The sequence below is a fragment of the Dendropsophus ebraccatus genome, chromosome 14 (assembly GCF_027789765.1).
Source record: "Dendropsophus ebraccatus isolate aDenEbr1 chromosome 14, aDenEbr1.pat, whole genome shotgun sequence".
In the NCBI taxonomy this organism is placed as follows: Eukaryota; Metazoa; Chordata; class Amphibia; order Anura; family Hylidae; genus Dendropsophus; species Dendropsophus ebraccatus.
In genome coordinates this window covers 73,467,890-73,487,537 of record NC_091467.1, presented here as the reverse complement: position 1 = coordinate 73,487,537, position 19,648 = coordinate 73,467,890, and the positions used below count along the sequence as shown (strand labels likewise).

Here is a 19,648-nt window from a genome sequence, read left to right as displayed (position 1 = left end):
GATGAGAGGAGAGGGTGGACAGGGATGAGGGAGGAGATGGTGGACAGGGATGAGGGAGGAGATGGGAGGAGAGGGGGGGGACAGGGAGGAAATGGGAGGAAATGGGAGGAGAGGGTGGACAGGGAAGAGGGAGGAGATTGGAGGAGAGGGGGGACAGGGATGAGGGAGGAGATTGGAGGAGAGGGGGGACAGGGAAGAGGGAGGAGATTGGAGGAGAGGGGGGACAGGGATGAGGGAGGAGAGGGTGGACAGGGAAGAGGAAGGAGATGGGAGGAGAGGGTGGACAGGGAGAAGGAAGGAGATGGGAGGAGAGGGTGGACAGGGAGGAGAGGGTGGAAAGGGAAGAGGGAGGAGATGGGAGGGGAAGGTGGACAGGGAGGAGGGAGGAGAGGGTGGAAAGGGAAGAGGGAGGAGATGGGAGGGGAAGGTGGACAGGGAGGAGGGAGGAGAGGGTGGACAGGGAAGAGGGAGGAGAGAGTGGACAGGGAGGAGATGGGAGGAGAGGGTGGACTGGGAGGAGAAGGGGGACAGGGAGGAGATGGGAGGATAGGGATGAGGGAGGAGAAGGTGGATAGGGAGGAGAGGGGGGACAGGAATGAGGGAGGAGATGGGTGGAGATGGGAGGAGAGGGTGGATAGGGATGAGGGAGGTGATGGGAGAAGAGGGTGGACAGGGAGGAGATGGGAGGAGATCGGAGGAGAGGGTGAACAGGGATGAGGGAGGAGACGGGAGGACAGGGATGAGGGAGGAGATGGTGGACAGAGAGGAGGGAGGAGATGGGAGGAGAGGGAGGAGATGGGAGGAGAGGGTGGAAAGGGATGAGGGAGGAGATGGGAGGGGAAGGTGGACAGGGATGAGGGAGGAGATGGGTGGACAGGGAGGAGATGGGAGGAGAGGGTGGAAAGGGATGAGGGAGGAGATGGGAGAAGACGTGGAGAGGGTGGACAGGGATGAGGAAGGAGATGGGAGGAGAGGGTGGAGATGGGAGGAGAGAGGAGATAGGTGGACAGGGGTGAGGGAGGAGATGGGAGGAGAGGGTGGAGATGGGAGGAGAGAGGAGATAGGTGGACAGGGGTGAGGGAGGAGATGGGAAAAGATGGGAGGAGAGGGTGGACAGGGATGAGGGAGGAGATGAGAGAATAGGTGGAGAGGGTGGACAGGGATGAGGGAGGAGATGGAGGGAGGTGGGGCCCTGGGGAGGGTGTAAACTGTGGTCTATAGTGAATAGGAAGCCATTGTGGTGACTGGCACAGTGTTGGGGGCATCAGTGTATAAGTTGGATATAAAGAAGAGACTGGCTGCTATACGTTCATTGGAACAGGAGAGATTACGGAACGGAGGACTGATTCATAGAGTTAGAGTCCTGTTAGACAAAGCAATTTTTTAACGATTAATGATTGCAAACAAAATTGTTTATCATTAACCTGAAATCGTTCCCCATATTACACAGAATGATAGTCATTAGTTACTACGATCGCTTACTCCATCTGATCCCGGCAACTAAAGGAATGATGTGGAATTACACTGTGACTGAATGCGTAATTACAGTGAACGATTAACAATGATTCTGGTGTCGATGAACAATTTATCGGTTGTTTGATCGTTGCTGCATTTACACTAAATGTATCAATGTTTTCTTGGCAGCCTTAGGGCGGCGTCCAATTTCTCCAGCCACAGGGAGTCAATGCAGTGTTCTGGTTCAAAGAATGTTGCGGAACCCTAACAAGTTCACTCACCACTAGTAGAGAGCAAGAATAAAAGGTTTGGCTGGGTGTACTGTAAGAAAAAGACGGATTCTGAAGATGTTTTTGTGGTGCAGGTGACACGGTGTTCAGATTTGACTTGAAAAACCACCATAAACGTTATACTAACGTTGGCCAAACCCATTGCCGGCGGTGAGTTCAGCCATCAGTATAACATGCATGGTGGCCTCCCTAGTCTCAGCCTGTAGACATGGGAGTTGGGCATAATGAAATTTGACTGTCCGACCCCTTAGGGTAGGCACACACCTTCAATAACTGTCAGCCAACACTGGTGCTGGCAGTAGCGGGTCACTCCGAGGACAAAGGGGTCAGGCATTGAATTGCTAGACCCCTATCTTCCCCTACATCATCTGTCGATATAGTCTCAAGAATTCCCCATATACTTTATATGACGGCCAAACCTGCCATGAGCTGCAGCTTCAGCCATTAGAAGCATAAAGTGTATTGTTTAGATTTTAGAGAGAGAAGCTAAAACTTCTGGAGATAAGGGCTTACCCCTTGGAGTTGGATAAAGCCTATGGTCTATGTATGTAGCCATGTTTTCCCAGACTCCCTAGGGCTGCATCCAACTTCCTCAGCCACCAATATTCAAATACCAAACAAGCGGACCCCAGCACGCTCCAGGTGCGCTCATCTCCACTACCGAACCATCTCTAGAGTCTGATCATTCAGCATTAGAATACCGGTGGCTGATGAAGTTGGATGTCCCCCTAGTAAGTCCTGAAAAACATGGATATAGACATAGGCCAAAAGCTGAATCCACCAGGACTCTAGGACTACATCCAACTTCTCCAGCCACCGGTGAGCAAATTCAACATGATGAGACTCCAGCATGCTCTAGTTCTCATGCTCAAAGTAGACCTTACCTTCATAGGACAACTTCCCTATGGGATGAATCAGATTATTATTCAGCAAACAGACCTTTCCCTCCAACACAAACGCCTGACCACATAAATACTCTGGGTACAAATTCCCACAAACTCATGGAAAGTCTACACGGGTGCACTGCTCTCCTTTCATCCATTATAGGACCACCATAGTTTTCAGATTTTAGTGCTTAGAAAGGTTGGGCGGCCCATAGAGAATGAATGGATCGCAGGTCGTGGTGCGCCAGGGACAATTGTTCTTGTGATCAGTGAGGGTCCCAGTGGTCAGACCATCAGCAATCAGCTTGTTATGCCTTATTCTATGGATAGCTGAGAAGGGAATACCCCTTTAAGCAACAATATCCTGTACATAGCTCATTAGCATTGGCCTGAGACATTGAGAGTTTCTCATTTATTTTGATCTTTTTTTTTTTTTGGAAATTGCTTACAGATGTTTTACACCAGATGACAGGACCACCCAAAAAACCTAGGTGAGGAGCTCTCCGAGTGCTACTTACACTTATATATACACTATATATTTCAGGGCAGTATCAACAGAAGTTCGGAGCAAGGAAGTGAGATGCAATTGTAGTACAGAATCGGATGATGCAGTCATTGTAAAGGTGGCCAAACATTTGGCCGACAGATTTCTTTCAAATTCAACCAATACAGATGAGCACTTGCCTCGGCTGAACATTCTCGAAGTCTGAATGGGGAGAGGAGATGTAAGCCGCTGCCAGAGTCGGCTCATGATGGCTTCTCTCCTTGTCAGCATAATACAGAGCCCCCCCCAATATGTAGCCACCTGCAGTCCATACAAACGGTTCTGCTACTCGTGCTCCCTCCTTTTAGATGGAATATGGAGATCTGTAGTATTGGAGTAAGCTGTGAAGAGCTCCTATATAGAGAAAACATACCTACCCTACATAGCCACCTACCAACCAAAGAGGAACGACTCCCTGTGCAATTATATGACAGGTCTATCTGTTCCAAGCGGTATGGCACTATATTACTACAGTAATAATATCCTATGGAGACAGCCATACCTCGGTGTACCAGTCAGGATGAAGGCATTGTGTATGCACTCCGTTTGCCGCCGATTTAAAACTTGTATCCATGTATATAGATCCATCATATGAAGCTCATACAGCGAGGCAATGAAATCTCACAGAATTCTATGAACTTCAACATAGAACTTATAGAATCCATGTGGTGCCTTAATGGAAAAGTACATGGAACTCCTATCCTAACAGTAGACAATGTACGTAAACCATATGGGAGTCCATGCGGAGCTGAAGTATACAAAACTAATAAGTTCGTAAAAAGTTATAGTAATTAAAGGAGAAGCTGGGAGAGTTAGAAAATCCATCTGCCGGCAGAGGCGGGGGGTATTTGATAATGAGTAGACACTTACCTCTCCCTGTGGCTGCGGTGAGCAGCAGGACCGGCCTCACAACCCCCCAGGAAGTCATTGTGATGATGTCCCGCCCCAGTCACTGGCTGGCTAAGCGGCCAGTCCATCAGCTGGGTTGTGGCATGTACACCCCGGAGATCCCAGAACCCGGCCCCACGGCTCACTGTAGGCACAGGGAGAGGTAAGTTCGTACTTGTTATCAAATTCCCCCTGCCGGATTTTCAAAATCCCAAGCATTCTCCTTTAAGATGAGAATGTAGAGAGAAGTGTTGAGTGAACTTGCCAAACTGTTTGGGTTCTGCAACATTCTCCAAAATCTAAATGCTCAGCAGTGGCTGGAGAAATTTCTGGAACACATGGAGAACATGGATGCAGTCATAGGCCATAGGCTGTATCCATGTTTTCTTGGCAGCCCTAGGGCAGCATCCAATTTCTCCAGTATCTGAGAGTAAAGTTGAGTGTTCAGGTTCAAAAAATGTTGCCGAACCCAAACAGTTCAGCAAGTTCAGTCAACACTAGTAGAGAGCAAGAATAAGAGGTTTGGCTGTCTGTACTATAAGAACTGGATGGATTCTGAAGATGTTTTTGAGGTGCAGGTGACCTGGTGCTCAGGCCATATTTGAGTTAAAAGGCCACTATAGACTTTATACTAATATTGGTCAAACCCATTGCCGGCGGCGAGTTCAGCCATCAGTATAAGGCGCATGGCGGCCTCCCAAGTCTCTGCCGACAGATGTCGTCTGTGGAGATAGGAGTCGGGCATGATGAAATTTCACAGCCCAAACCCTTACAGTGCCCTACTGTAAACTAAGCCGACCATGTGCAAAAGTACATAGAACTCGTATCGTACCATACAGTATACAATGTACGGAAACCATATGGAAGACCATGCAGAACGCAAAACGACACAGAACTCCTATGGTGTTTGTACAAAATTTGCAGAACCCATTTGGGTTCATTTCCCCCCAGATAGGGCAAGAAAGAAATACAAGGCCACACTTCATTTATATAATATATATTTATAGAATATTTTCCTTTTTTTTATTCCATCGGACCATATTGACATTCCCAATACATTTTCTTTTACTTTTTTCCTTAAAAAATGTCTTAAACAACACAAAAAAAATATTTCAGACAATCTATATACATATTTCCAGGAATTTGGTGTTTTTAACAATAAAAGCATTTAAATGTGACATTTTTAGATACTTTTCATTGCCCCTCCCCCCTTCAAGTCCCCACCTAGTCCCCAAGTGCTTTTATTCTCTGTATTCCCCATTATAATTACAAATTATACAGAATTCCTAATATTCCCAGCCTTGCCAAAGGACACAGTGTATAATTTATATATCAGCAACAGCAAAATAAGGGGGGGATGGGTTTGTTTGTGTTTTGTTTTTTTGTTTTTTTTTTGTCCATTGAGTTGATTTTTTAAATTTTTTTTAAGGATTTTTTTTCTGTAGTTTCATTTTGTTAATAAAAACTTTCCAAAAGAAATTCAGTATTTACACAGTGAATAAATAGAATATTATTACACCTGAACCTGCCTTTCAGGAAGAAAAGCTGTTAAGAGGTACTGGGGAGAATATGGCTTGAAACTTGAGGCTGTTGACCATAAATTAGGAATAATAGAAATTAAACGCAAAAAAAAATTTTGAAAAAATTTTACAAAAAAAAAAAAAAAAGAAGTGTTCATAAAATGGATGGAGCAGTTTGCTAGGAAATATTCAGTTTGATACTTGCTTGTAGAAATTTAAACATGAAATTGAAGATACGGGTGATTGTTATGGGTTTCACAGCAGTTTTACATGCTCCTTGTGTCTATGCTCTAGGTTAACCAAATATCGGGGGCCGTAGATTCAAACGTTTAAAAAATAATAATTCTGTAGTGTTGAAGTGCTACGTTGCACCGCCTGCCAGTGGCAGCCGAGATTTCCATAGACGTATAATACTGAGCAGATATTTCTTTCGGGCAGGTATCAAAGTAAAGAGCTTCCTAGCGTGGCTGTACGGAGCCCTTCTGCCATCAGTAGGTCTTTGTTACATTATATTGGGTCTTACAGTGTGTTCACAATTTGTGGGTTGGGGGACTATATAAATAACGGTCAGGATTTTGAGCCAAAATGTGTCCAACTTTGAGGCACGTTTGGCCGGTTTTGGTCAAATTCGACTCATAAATGATTAAAGAATTACATCATCAAAGAGGCCAATGACGTAATTAAAGTGGTACTTGACCACTCTGAACGAGACCTTCCACTTTCCATCTCCTTTCTAGGCGCTAAAAAAGGTGATCGATGAGTTTGGGCCTTTCAACCACATCTTTGACATTTGGTGGACTCTGGCCAGCAGCAAATATGGGAACCAAGGTTTAACCAAATCAAGGAAAGTTAAAAAAAAAAAAAAAAAGAGGGAAGAGTAGCTCCAATTTACCACGTCAGAGCCCTCCTGTAGTGTTGTGTGCCCCTAGTGCCTTGGGCATCATTTGGGCATTGATTTTTTGTTGTTGTTTTTAGAAATGTATCAACCAGCTCCTCTCTATGAGAAAGATCTACTGATTTCAGAAGCAGTCAACCTACATGAGACACAGGTGCATCAGAGACTGGCGTCTTGTATTGGCGTAACACCGCGGTGTGTCGGGGTCCACGCCCTCTATGTCGTTTCGGTGGCTAGGATTTGTGCGTATCAGTTTCCATGACTACATCTGATGTGTGAAATTTAGTGTTCAGAATTCCGGACTTGTCCATGCTACCTGTTTAATGTAAGAAGTGCTGTATAGTTAAGTGGTACCCTCCTCCCCCAGTTAACTCCCATTGTGGCATTTCAGCACAGCACTGGCACGCCCTCTGCAGTCACCAGCCGCCCAGTTCCTGGGTCATAGGTTCCTGCCAGGTAGTAGAGGTTCTGCCGATCTTGGTAGCGCTTGCTGTGACTCATCTTGTCGTACTGCTGGCGGCTCACCACCTGGCACTTGTGTGAGATTGTCTGTACGTCATTCTCATCCTCATGGGATGACTGGTACAACGCGTTCTGCGAAAGGAAGAAAATTGGCAATTAACGTTGGCAACTCTTTGGTGCCATATGGACTACGAAGTCCATCACTGTTCACCATAAAAACCTACCAATTATAGGTCTATTAGATTAGATTGTCTACCTACCAGCACCTGTCTGCCACCTTGTATTTCGCTCCTTCTATCTATCATGGATATTTTATGATTCGTGTTGAGTGGAGTTGCCAAACTGTTTGGTTTCGGCAATGTTCTCTGAACCTGAACGCTCGGCATTTGACTCCCAGCGTCTGGAGAAGTAAGATGCCTTCCTAGGGCTGCCAGAAAAACATGGATACAGCCTATGATTGTAGTTCGGCAACTCCGCTCAACACTACTTCTGATGTTCCAGATCAGCAGACTATATCCATCTTCATTTTATGCCTACTGCCAGTATCTAGAATAATAGGACTGAGCTGGTACCTATTCACTCTAAGACACTGGCCGTTTTCTAGATGTTCTACTCTGTGGAGCCATTTATTTTTTTGCTAGGTTTGCAAGTTTTTGTCTTTTAGGAACACAATTATTCCATTAGTGAAGACAACCATGAGTCTGGTCCTTGGCAGTGGCAGCAAGCAGATTTTGCTAGTGAAAGCCTTGGTGGGGAAAGTCAGATAAATGGCGATCCAAGCAATACACACAGATGGATTAGGACTTTTCCACAGGGGTTCTACATTCTGGTGGAGACGCTGGCTTCCTGAGCTGGGACCCTCTCTGTGACGTTTGTGTACCTTAATACAGCATATAGATGAGGATTTCTTCATGATAAAACCCTTTTCAAGAGTCCTTGTCACTTTAAACATGGTCAGGATCTAGGTGTTCAGACCCCCACCGATCGAGAGATAGAGTGCTTCACTCCCCAGCCTTTTGTTTAATTGCAGGAGTAATTAAGTCTATGGAGAACGACGGACATTGCGGTGAGTGGGGAGAGGCATTCTCCGCCAAGCACTACTTCTGACCCTCTCTATCAATCAGTGGACATCTGAACACCCAGACCCCAACATCTCTGTGACTTATTGAAAGTTGTTTTTTTTTACATGGACACTTTGAGTAAAAAAAGAAATCTTAACCATGACCAACATTCAACCAACCCCCACACATTACTTCTTAGTGCCTCACCTTGCCATCGCTGTGCCTTTTGCCCAACTTAGTCTCTTCTGGATGGTAAAACCACTTGACTTTGACCACCATATTGCCACCCCAAGACTCCCACATGCTCTCAATACGTCCTATATAGGGCAGATTGGGGCGTCCGGCCGACAAGAAAACCGCACATTCCCCAACGTGCAGAGTCTCCTTCCCCCGCACTATGGACTTGTAAAACAGTTTTCTGGCCTTCCCTTTCATTCCTCGCCTCTAGAGATAGAAAGAAAAGAGATTGGTTAGTAAATAACATTGGCACTTAACAGTTCTGAGATCTCGCGCCCTTAATAACCTTCCCCACCCATTATGGTTTTGGATTTCCATCCAATGGGTACACATCGATATTAATACAGATAATTAAAGAATATTTAGTTCCTCAACCCATTGTACATGGTGTATGCCTAGATCCTTTCATTGCAATTAGGTGATCCTTTGCTTAAAAACATTGAAAAAACACTGGTTTCAGGTATTCAAATGAGTTCGCCAAATAGCTGAAAAGGCTTCACGGGTGACAAAGAACCATTACCAGGGACCACTTGTCGTTCTTATCAGTCGCTCTATAAAGATCTTTGTAAGTTGGAGGATGAGAAGATACGTGACCCATCGAGGAGGACATGTCCATCTACATAAGCATTTATTACAAAAAGGACACTTACCTGGGTAGGCTCTCCAGACCATTTCCATAGTTGGCGTGCAGGCAGAAAGGCAGAAATCTTTGGCCGGTTTTCTACAGAGGGCAGGCGTTGCTGTCTAGGTAGGGGCTCTTTGGTTTTAGGGAAGTTTGAAGGGGTCCCTTTCCTCCTCTGTTTGGCTTTTTGTCCTGAGACAAAGCAGCCCTGGGAGCCTTGACCACCATCTTCTGTGTGCTGTGCCAACAAAGTAGGCACGGGGTGGGTGAGGCAAGGCTGCAGAAGCATTGTAGAGTCCGCTTCATCTGAACTCTCCGATGAATCCTCATTGTCTGTAGAGCAAAGGCTGGAGCTGGACATGGAGCCAGAGCTAGAGGATGAAGAGGACCCGGAGGAAGAGGAAGAAACTGATAGTCCTGCAAGAAATCTTGACGGGACCCTTGCCCGCAGACCCCCCTGGTTCTCCTCCTCATCCTGGTCAGAGTATGAACAGTCACTGTCACAGTTTACACCATACTCTGTTTGCCCAGTGTACTTTCCAAGTGCCAAACCCATTGATAGGTGGTCGTGAAGAGGTGGCTTCCGTTTCTTGTCCTTGGTCAGTCCTGATGCAGAACTGTAACTCTGTCTAATATGAAGCCCAAAGTCTTTATCATAAAGTAGGAGAGCTTTGCCATTTTTAGTTTTGGGGGACATCACACCCTCATGATCAAGTTTTACTAAAAACTCATTACCTGCCTTCCTTTTACCCCCTTTCCCCTTGTCCTCATCCTCAGGCCTCTCCCCTTTCTTTGTCCGTACAGGCTTCTGCCCAGTTGTAATCCCAGTGTTGGCACTACTCCCGAAAGGACTGTATGAGTTAGCCAAACTGCTAAAGGAATCTGCTCCAAAGCCATTACCAAACACATGAGGCTGTTCTCTGCACTTCTGTTTCTTGCCACTCCCCTGTGACTGGAAAGGGTCATGAAGCCCAGTGCTCGTCTTGTTGCTGGCTTTGCGCTTTCCTTGAGAAGGCCAGCTCATCAGGTCCACACTCGAGCGACCTAAGAAGTTGGTGGTGGCAGCGGGTAATGGAGTCTTTGCCCCTGAGTTGAACACATCCATTTTATCTGTAAAATAAAAGTGTGAAAGAAGTCAGCTCCAAATGTGTGTCACCACTTTATTTAAATCAAAGCTGTGATTTTCAAAATTAGACGATTCTTGGCACTTAGGTCACATAGGGTCTAAAATTGTCGTACAGTAGGATGTTCCTTCAACATCTGTTCATCATTTAGGCTAGACCGTGTCATTGAGTTTCTCAAGAACGACTTAAAGTGACTGTACCACCAGGCCCAGCCTGAAGCACTGGAGGCGGCCGACCCACCCTTAGTGGGAGGAAACCCTAGCCCCTCTATGATAGGGTTCCATTGATTCTAATGGAGTCACGTCATGGAGGGGCTGGGGTTTCTTTCCACTGGGGGTGGCTTGGTTCGCCTCCAGTGCTTCAGCCTGGGCCTGGTGGTACAGTCACTTTAAGGTGCCTACACTCCTCAGTTGGGGGAACGTTTATTTGGCCACCAGTTCTCTCCCCAGGACCTCATACACGCCCAAACATTCATGTGTTCCCTAAGGGGAAAGGTAAACTGGAGCAATACAACACTGCTTTCTTCCTTCAAGAACAAAAGGGGTTGGGCAGTGACGACCAACCCTTCTTTCCAAAATCATTGTATGTCAATGGAGAGTTGGGACGCCCCATAAACCTCATACTGTTGGCTGAACCAACTCCTCGGTATAAAGTATATAGGCACGTTTATATTTGAAGTTTGTTTGTTTTTTTAAAGGGGAGACAAAAAAATTCTTCCACCATTTAAAAAGCATCTCATAATCTCTTCCAATGACGGGCCAGAAGGGCATCAGACAATATTCAAGAATCCGTCCCACTAAGTCTATCAAATGACTTACATCAAAGGGTCTAAAGTAGGTATCTCCTATGCCACTAGCTACCCCCTACTCACCTGTTTTCTCTTTGTTCATTGCCTTTTTCCCATTATTTCTTGATGGCTCTGCTGGCTCTCGGTTGTCGGAGGATTGGTTCTGCGAGGCTTCAGATGTTGAGGTGGTATTACTGGCAAAACGCTTAGTTCTGCGACTCTCGGCCGACAACAACAAAGCAGGGGAAGGTTCTGTACCTGTAAAAGTAGGGATCAATGGTTTACTGGAAGGTCCACCACTTCACCATAACTTCTGTAGACTCCACCATGAGTAGACCCTAAATGTAGACTTAAAACTGCACCGAAAAAGGTCTCTCTCCTCTAAGGCGATGGCTTGGGTGCATAGTATGTCAGAGCAATGAGAATCTATCACAGTCAGATTAAGGTGCGGTATTTTCGGTGGCCTTGGGGTCCTTTTACATTAGAAGATCCATCGCACACCATTGCAGTGCCTTCAGAAGACACAATGATTCGAGTGGCCGGGCTGCATGAATGATCACTGAATTGTTTTTCTGCCCATCAAAATGTATTGCTATGGGCTGTACAGCCCTTGTTCACACAGGGAGATGTGTGGCCGATAGCAAGAGATTTTAAAGCCCGCACAAAAGACGCGATCAGCCGAGGATTTGCCTGATCCTTGGCTGATCCGGACCACTTGTAATAGGGCCTTTAGAGAGGTTTCACTGTTTTCACGCTGTTTTTGTTCACTCACACTGGATGGTAAAATCAGGAGGCAGTAAGCGAATGTTGTTCAGGGTGATTCGTCCACGATCGCCATCATCAAACGCAACCGTCACAGAGTCGGACTCCCCTTCATCACTCGAGGAACCTGGCGGAACAACATTTTGGAAAATTCCAGTAAAGAACTAGAGACCGGTACATATCAAAATCATACGACCCCAATAAAAGAACAAAACTTCATATGTATAATTTACGGTGGGCATATTACACCACAGAAGCGATATCAGGGCGCCACATGGAAGAGATGGTAGTAGTGACGCTCCTCGAGGACCAAGACCTGACTGTTAAAGTGTTCCACAATGGAATGTATAAGAATCCATGAACCCGGGAATTACGAATGCCAGGAATTATGAACCACTTGGTATTATAAGCCCCCTACTGTGAAATTAAAAGGGTATTAGAAGTCACCTGTACAATAGCCTGCCCCCCCGTGTGTTAATATGGCTGCATAGCTCCTTACCGAGTACTCATATCATGCATTAAACAGCTGGGGGTATATTATTCCAGTTATTCCTATTATGCATATCCGAGGATTTGGCACAATTACAGAAAGAATAGTTTTTACTTTTAGTTGTGAATGTATTGATTATTTTAGCTTTTAAATTAATTTTAAAAAATTCATAAAGTTCTATTAAAAATATTAAATGTTTCTTAAAAAAGTCAAAATATCTGCAAGCATCAAATTAGCAGTATTAAAATTTTTACTTAAAAAAAAAAAATTTACATTGCAGAAATTGCACAAAAAAAAACCACAATAATAAAAGAAGAACCTGGGTAACATGATAAAACAAGTCTATAAAATCCAGGTGCTCGCTGTTTCTCATTAAATCAAGAAATCAATTGAAAATTCTATAAGGATCACGTGACCGGCCGGCCAGTGGCGCAGGTTGCTAGGCAACGTCCCCTCTGACAGCAAGTGTCAATTACTATATTGAGCGGGAATGGGTGCTTGAGATTGTACAGCGAGTCGGCAGCAGCAGCAGCACCTGAAGGTGATGAATGTGGTAGCGTACAGGACTGCATGTTGTCCATGATGCATCATTTCTTATTTGAAGAAAAAAAAAAAAAACTCGAAAAATTACGAATAAATTTACTGCTTGTATTGTCGTCTGCTTTACCACTTAATAAATTTTACAAACTCGCCGGCCTGTAAAGAGAAGGCCCAGGGTTATAAATAGGTGGCCTACAAAATATGGATAATTAAAGACGCCGTCATTTGGGAACAGCTGCGAGGGGCGGGAATCATTTGTCTTACAATAGGATTAATCCATTCTCTATAGCCGCCAAAATAATTTTTTAATAATTTTTTTTTTTTTTTTAATATTCACAGATAATTTACATAAGGTCTTCACACTTCTAAGAAAATGCGTATGGGAAGCGTCGTACCTCTCACCACGTTTCCTGGGTACAGGCAGCGCGACTTCTGACTCCAGTAGGCACAGACACGAGTCCCGTGTGGAAGGCAACGTGTGGACTGAGGCCTCACATCCACAACCTGCACAGATGCAGAACTTGTTAGAAAGGCGAGGACAGGATTCACCGCATCATCAAAGCTCCGATATTTTACATCTATTTTTTTTTTTTACTTAAAGGAGAAGCCCGACAGGGAACTAAAAAAATTAAGGGCAGAGAGTGGGGGGTGGGGGAGATAAAAAAAAAAGTCACCTGTCCCAGTGCTGCATCCCACTGGATGTCTTCTGAGCTTCCAGCAAGCTACGTCACGAGCCAGCTGATGGATGCCAGTCAGTGACCGGGCACTGAATGGAGGTGGGACTACGCTGCAGTTACTGATTGGCGGAGGGGCTAAGGGACCTATTCCACGGAGCGATAATCGTCCAAATCGGCCCGATTAGGCCGATTATTACTCCATGGAATAGAGACAACGATCAGCCATGATCGTGCTATCGGCTAATCGTTTATTTAGTTTCAAACTTAAAATCATCTGGCACCGACCGCGCATCACTGCATGGAATAGCGATGAGCGGCGGGTGACCGATGATTTCAGCAGCACCATACATTACCTAACCACGTTGCAGGTCTTCTTCTCTGCTCCTCTTCCTTCCGGTCCCGCGTGCAGCAGCAGGACCGGGAGCGGGAGGAAGAGGAGCGCAGGAGAAGACCTGCAATGTGGTTAGGTAATGTATGGTTTTTAACAAAGGTTGCACGGACATCGGTAACAATGTCCCTGTAGCCCTCGCTAAACGAATAGGACCCTAAAACTCACCCTTAGGTGATGTGGAACCCGGGTCATGACCGGGAGAAAATGACAACCTGCTGCGTCCGGGAACATCGTGATGTGGTGCATAGTAGGTTTTTTATTTTCCCCCACCCCCAGCCCGTAATGATTTTTTAGGTTCCCCGCTGGACTTCTTTGATTTAGATTTTTACTTTAAGTTACATTTTTTGATATTACATAGAAATAATAAATAATTTTACCAAAATATTCAATAAAAAAAATAATAATAATTATATAATAAAAAAAGAAAGAAAAAGCACAAACGTCAATAGAAAGAAGCATCCCTGACAACAAAACACTTCACTGGTTTACCTTTGACCTACTCTAACATTTTATGCACAGGAAGTTATAGGATTTCCTGCGGCTGTAGACAAACGTAAGGAACTCACAGCTTCCTGTAGAAGTTGCTCCTGGGAGTAAATGCGAGGCCGGTTTCCTCTCTCACCCTCGATCACAATACTGTATCTGAAATAGAGTAGGGGGTTTGCAGGGTTAGTTTTCTTCCCTTGGTCAAAGCACAGTGGCTTGTTGGCTCCCTCTTGGCACCAAAGTACTCGGAGCACATACCCTGCCACTAGCCCCTCCGTAACTCAGTAGTAGTCACCATGTTTCATGTTTTTTTTATTTTATGCCAAATTCATTCTGGGACAACATTGAGGTTGTAATACGAAGCAACTTACATGTCCGGAGGCTGTAGACTTCGAATACTGGCTGCGTATAATAAGTTGTCCTCCTTGGGTATCAGAACCTGCAACCCTTCCCTCAAGTCCGTCTTAGCTAGTGAGCAGATGTGAGCTGGAACAAGACAATCGCATCCCACAATCACTACACAGATCCTTCCATAGTGGTAAGTAAGATGACAATAAGAATAGACCCTCAGACAGGACTTCCTCCTCGAACTCTGCGGTTGGTCAGAATTCTCTACGAGCAATTACCTTACCTTTGTTCTTGGCCGTCGAGCTGGCTTCCTCTTCTCCTTCTGAGAAACTGCTATTATCGTCAAACTGGAAGTCATCTTCGACAGCAAAACTTTGCAGGAGTCGACTGACTGCCCGGCCTCTTTCCTGGAGGGGAAGAAGGAAACTGGTAAAATAAGAAAGGACTTTTTGACCAAGATGGGACCTTGGATATTTATTGGCATTGGGGCTATTTACGTAAAGCATTCTTCTAGGTAATCGGGAGACACAGGCACATAGTCCTATACACAAAGTATATAGAGTGATCTACTGACAGCTGTCCATTAACATCCCTCTTTACAGGTCTTCATTCCGGTGTCTGGTTAAGCAGGTTTTCCTTCAGTCAAAAACATCTAAAATATTCCACATACCTGTTTGGACTTCATTCTTTCCATCTTCATCCCTTCCTTCACAAAATTCTTGGGGGATCGAGAGGTCAGAGAGAGACTTATTAGCCCATTTTTCCTCTACAGGAATAGAAGAAATGCATATTTAACATGAGCATTAGTTTCACGGACACTACAATGACAATACGCAGGGCAATCGCTATTGACCCTACCTGGATGTTTTTGATCTTTTTGTCCTTTTTGAGCCCCTGGCTAGTGGTACAAAACAAAGCCTTGCTGGGTGTCAGAGTCCGGGTGTCAGATTGTATTCTTCGCCGCATTGTCCCCTCAGGCTTCCCCTTGTGACTCAAAGACTTCTTCTTAATCGGCTTATCGGGGTGAGTTCGAGCTTCCAGCTTGGCAGAACGTTTGCGGATCTTGACTTCATTCTCAGGGCTGGTAATACAACACGAACCTAGAAAGAGAGAAAATTACCATACAACATGTAGAAACAAGGATTGGGGTGGGTAAGGAACCAAATCTTGCACAGGGTTTCGAAATCCTTACCTAGAAGTCCCTGTCTTTCAATTTTCTTTTTAGCTTTTTGATTGGCTTCCATTTTTACTACCGCAGAGGCAGAAGGACCCACCAGGGAGGAGTTACCAGGAGCATTAAGGGATAAGCTGGCCTCATGGTTGGACAGCCCAGAGAGATCCTGCTCCCCGTCATCACTGTCCGAGTCCTCATCATTGTCCTCATCTGCTAAAAGAACACCAATAATTTATATATCTTTTTTGGATATTTTATCAAAAGAAAAATGCCTAAAAGCAAAAATTCTAAATTCTGCAAACCACAAAGATTTACACATTCACCAAAGGACTCACCACTACCTATAGATTGTAAACCACGCCATCTAAATACAGTCTCAATTTGCAACCCTAGTGTGACCTACATAGCACTACTCTGCACCAAGAGTTCGACGTAACCCGCCTCACCTGCTTCCCCAGTTCCCTCTGGCCTCTGTCTCTCCTGCCCCTTCCTTTCATTTCCTCCTTTGACCTTTAAACATGACCCTTTGTGTCGAGGCAAATTCTTCTGCATCTTACTAGTTGGAAGAACTTCCTTACGGTGGAAAGGGCTGGTGCCGGAGCCTAGAGCCTTGCTCTTCAGTTGCGAGACCTTTCGTGCCAGTTTGGATGCCAGCTTGTTCTGGGGGCACACCATCTTTTTGCAATGCATCTTGACCTGCAAAAACGTGAACAACAATTACACCTGCTCAGCAAGTACCGTACAGATACCACGGTTACTGCTTAATAGAGATGAGCGAACCGAGCCAACTGGACCCATATTTTTTTCCAAGCTTTGCAAAAACCAAACTGAACTTTTTGAAAAGTTCGGAGGGGTTCACGAAAATGGCGCCACTAAAAAATAAAAGACCCACAAGAGTGACAGCCCACTCAGCGGTGAAGGCCTGTTCAGCCAATCACAGGTTTATTAGGACGGGACAGCCCGGCCGCCTGTGATTGGCTGAACAGGCCTTCACCGTAGAAGATGACCGGACAGGACCGGAGAAGAAGGACTTTGAGGGAGCACAGACGTTTACTTTAAGTAAAAAGAGCGGCCTTTAGAAACTGTATTAAAAAAAACAGCTAAAAACCTGCAGGCGTTTAGCTTTTTTAATGTGGTTCGTTAAAGTTCGGTTTGGCATGAACCCAAACTTCACATTAAAGTTCGAAGAACCTACCGAACCAAACCTTTGAAAGGTTCGCTCATCTCTACTGCGGAGCCATTTTGGTCTCTCGTCTAGAGTAGAACTTACGGTCTTCTGTGAATGGTCTTGATCACTGTAACTCTCCTCAGATATTTTACTCTTTTTCTTCTTGGGCTCTCCGTCGTTTCGAAGCTCTGAACATAGGAGACTTAAACTTCTGCTCAAAGGCCTGGTTAAGAAAAAAAAAAAAAAAAACACTCAGAATCCAGCTACCTCATCATCTAGATACACTGTAAGGTTTCTATCCATGCCAAGAAATGTCAAGAACAATTCCTTCAACCCTTGAGATTTCTTTGATTTCCACCAAGCACGCTTTGAGACATCTCTAATTTAGAGGCCAGAATTCATATAAGCTTCAAGTCGATGAAATCAAGGAGGCCATCACGTCTGATATAGTGAGTATGTATGTATGCGCGGCTCCTCTGTCTACCTTGGTAAGAACATACCTACTGTATGCCAGGAACATCTACCAGACTGACGTGTGCATAAGCGGGTATATGCTCACAGCTTGCTTTCCTTCTGGGCACAGTAGGAATTAAATGAACGGCCTATCTGAAACTTGTCACTTCCCAACACACTTCAGCACAGAGAGATGTGTCTCCAGCCAGGAAGAGCGAGGTTCCCCCTGCCCGCTTGTTAACCTCACCTCCATGTGCCAAATTCCATGTAACTGCAAAGGGGGGGGGGGGGGGGGGGAGGGCGCCGGGGAATTCCCCATTGCAAAGCACTCAGTACACATCTCTGTCTAATTTATTCCAACCAATTCATGTTCTCCAGACCCCACTGTAAACACATGACGGTGGACTCGATTATTACCTCCCATGAAACGTTGCCGGCTCAGATGGTTGTATACAGGTTGTAGGGTGGACTGACTCAAAGCAATGCTGGTCACCACAGCGAAAACGAAGAAAAGGATCTAAAGCTAGTCCAAAATCTAGACAAATAAAACGGGCAATGGGAGGTGGGTGCGGGGCCTTTTTGGAGGCCACAACTTGTGTCCACTAGGGGTGCTGTAGCCCACGGCTCTGGTTCTCTTAGCTGCTTCTATAGACGTGTTTATATAATTATGCAGTGTCTACAATATACTATCATGGGAAACCTTTTTAGTACCTGGATATCCTTTGAGCAGTTCAGTATAAAGATAGAAGTTTTTTGTTTTTTTTGGAAAAACACAAAATTGGGGGGGAATTTTTTTTTTTTGGAGCTCACTGCATACTAACCTGTAACAACATTCAGAAAACATTGAATAAATCCCCATGAAGTGAGCCCACTTAGTGAGATTTATCGGTAGAAGGATTTTTTTTTTTTTTTTTTTTTTTTTTTAAGTAATGACTTTAAGTTATCTGAAGCAGGAGTCACTGAAGTGGTTCCTAGTGGTTTCTCCCCGCCCAGTTGGCCTTGGTCACCAGGGTCCGTCACAACGACTTCTGGTTCAAGCAACATGAAAGTGATGACCGGATCTCTTTAAAGAGACTGTCAGTAGGTTTGAGCTGTCCGATCTAAGAGTAGCTTGTGCTCAGTAGTCCTGGATATTCATGAGAAGCAGAAAACTCCGCCCACCAGCTGCTCATTGGCAGTTATCCATGCTGTATATAGGCAGTCGACTGTCAATCAGCAGCTGGTGGGCAGGGTGTGTGGCAAGAATCCTATTCTCCTGCATATTAGGAGAACGGCTAAGCAGAATGATGTAAGTAACACACCGATCTGTTCAGCATTTCTGACATCAGTTTAGGATGCCCACATTTAAAGGTGGAATAAACCTAGTGACAGATTCCCTTTAAGTTGATCTCTGGATTATAGGAACACTTTCCTGCCTTGAGATTTTTTTTTTTTTTTACACAAAACAGATGTCAGAAAGTTAAACAAATTGGAAAATTACCTCCATTTTAAAATCTCCAATCTTCCAGTACTTATCATCTGCTGTATGTCCTGCAGGAAGTGGTGTATTCTCTCCAGTCTGACACAGTGCTCTCTGCTGCCACCTCTGTCCATGCCAGGAACTGTCCAGTGCAGCAGCAAATCCCCATAGAAAACCTCTTCTGCTCTCCACAATCAAGAGAATACACAACTTCCTGCAGGACATACAGCAGCTGAGAAGTACTGGAAGACTGGAGATATTTCTTTATAGAACTTAAAAATCTCTGGCACTTTCTGACCGTTTTTATTTGAAAGTTTTTTTTTTCTTTTTTATGAACTACCCCTGTAAGGGTTTACCGTAATGTCAAAGTGATTATAAATCGGGTGGGTACAGAGTAATGCTCCTGTGAGCACCAACGCTCTTGAAAACTCCCCTTTAAGGATCCAACATTTGGCCTTGACCACAGGAGCAGTCAAGCTGATGCGGACGGCCCCTTTAAATCTAAATTTTCGGACAAAAAAACGGTCGGTAGGGTTTCCTGGTGGATTCCGGGTAGACAGGAAAGGGCTTTGTTACAGTCATGATGCCACCGGTCAGTTGGTCAGAACAAAAAACACACACAAAGAGTTGGTTCTCGGAGATGTGGGGACGGCCTTCATACCCAGAGGTAGACTGGAGGTCAGGCTGACCATGGGGGATTGCTTTGCCGAGTGCAGTTCTTACAGAGCGGATTTTAGCCAGCTTTTTAAATCTGTAGTAAAAGCATCTCCCGCAGGCAGATCCATCAAAGCCTCTTAAATCCGCTCTGGAATCTCAGCTGGAACGATTTAACCCTTACAGCACCCAAATCCACACCGAGGGCTGGAGACGCTCATAACTTATTTAGACGTGACGCAAGCCGGCACTTTGCGGGTTGTGTCATCCCGGGCAC

At 45.1% G+C, this 19,648-nt stretch overlaps 1 protein-coding gene across 7 annotated transcripts in view; it reads right to left on the bottom strand.

Annotated features, from left to right (window-relative positions):
• Positions 1 to 5,433: 5,433 nt before the first annotated feature.
• BAHCC1 (BAH domain and coiled-coil containing 1) overlaps positions 5,434 to 19,648 on the bottom strand; it is a 111,703-nt gene continuing 97,488 nt past the window's right edge. For 3 of the 7 annotated variants that reach the window (XM_069953784.1, XM_069953783.1, XM_069953785.1), the window contains exons 15-28: positions 16,908 to 17,028; positions 16,084 to 16,333; positions 15,656 to 15,850; positions 15,322 to 15,563; positions 15,134 to 15,229; positions 14,747 to 14,870; positions 14,487 to 14,601; positions 14,196 to 14,271; positions 12,957 to 13,065; positions 11,542 to 11,658; positions 10,854 to 11,027; positions 8,887 to 9,968; positions 8,207 to 8,443; positions 5,434 to 7,070 (exon numbers count right to left, since the gene is read on the bottom strand). In XM_069953784.1, coding sequence (XP_069809885.1) covers positions 6,864 to 7,070; positions 8,207 to 8,443; positions 8,887 to 9,968; positions 10,854 to 11,027; positions 11,542 to 11,658; positions 12,957 to 13,065; positions 14,196 to 14,271; positions 14,487 to 14,601; positions 14,747 to 14,870; positions 15,134 to 15,229; positions 15,322 to 15,563; positions 15,656 to 15,850; positions 16,084 to 16,333; positions 16,908 to 17,028 — 3,145 coding nt within the window. In that variant the 3' untranslated portion in view covers positions 5,434 to 6,863. The remainder of the gene's footprint in view (positions 7,071 to 8,206; positions 8,444 to 8,886; positions 9,969 to 10,853; positions 11,028 to 11,541; positions 11,659 to 12,956; positions 13,066 to 14,195; positions 14,272 to 14,486; positions 14,602 to 14,746; positions 14,871 to 15,133; positions 15,230 to 15,321; positions 15,564 to 15,655; positions 15,851 to 16,083; positions 16,334 to 16,907; positions 17,029 to 19,648) is intronic. The other 4 variants (XM_069953786.1, XM_069953787.1, XM_069953788.1 and 1 more) reach the window with 4 other exon arrangements.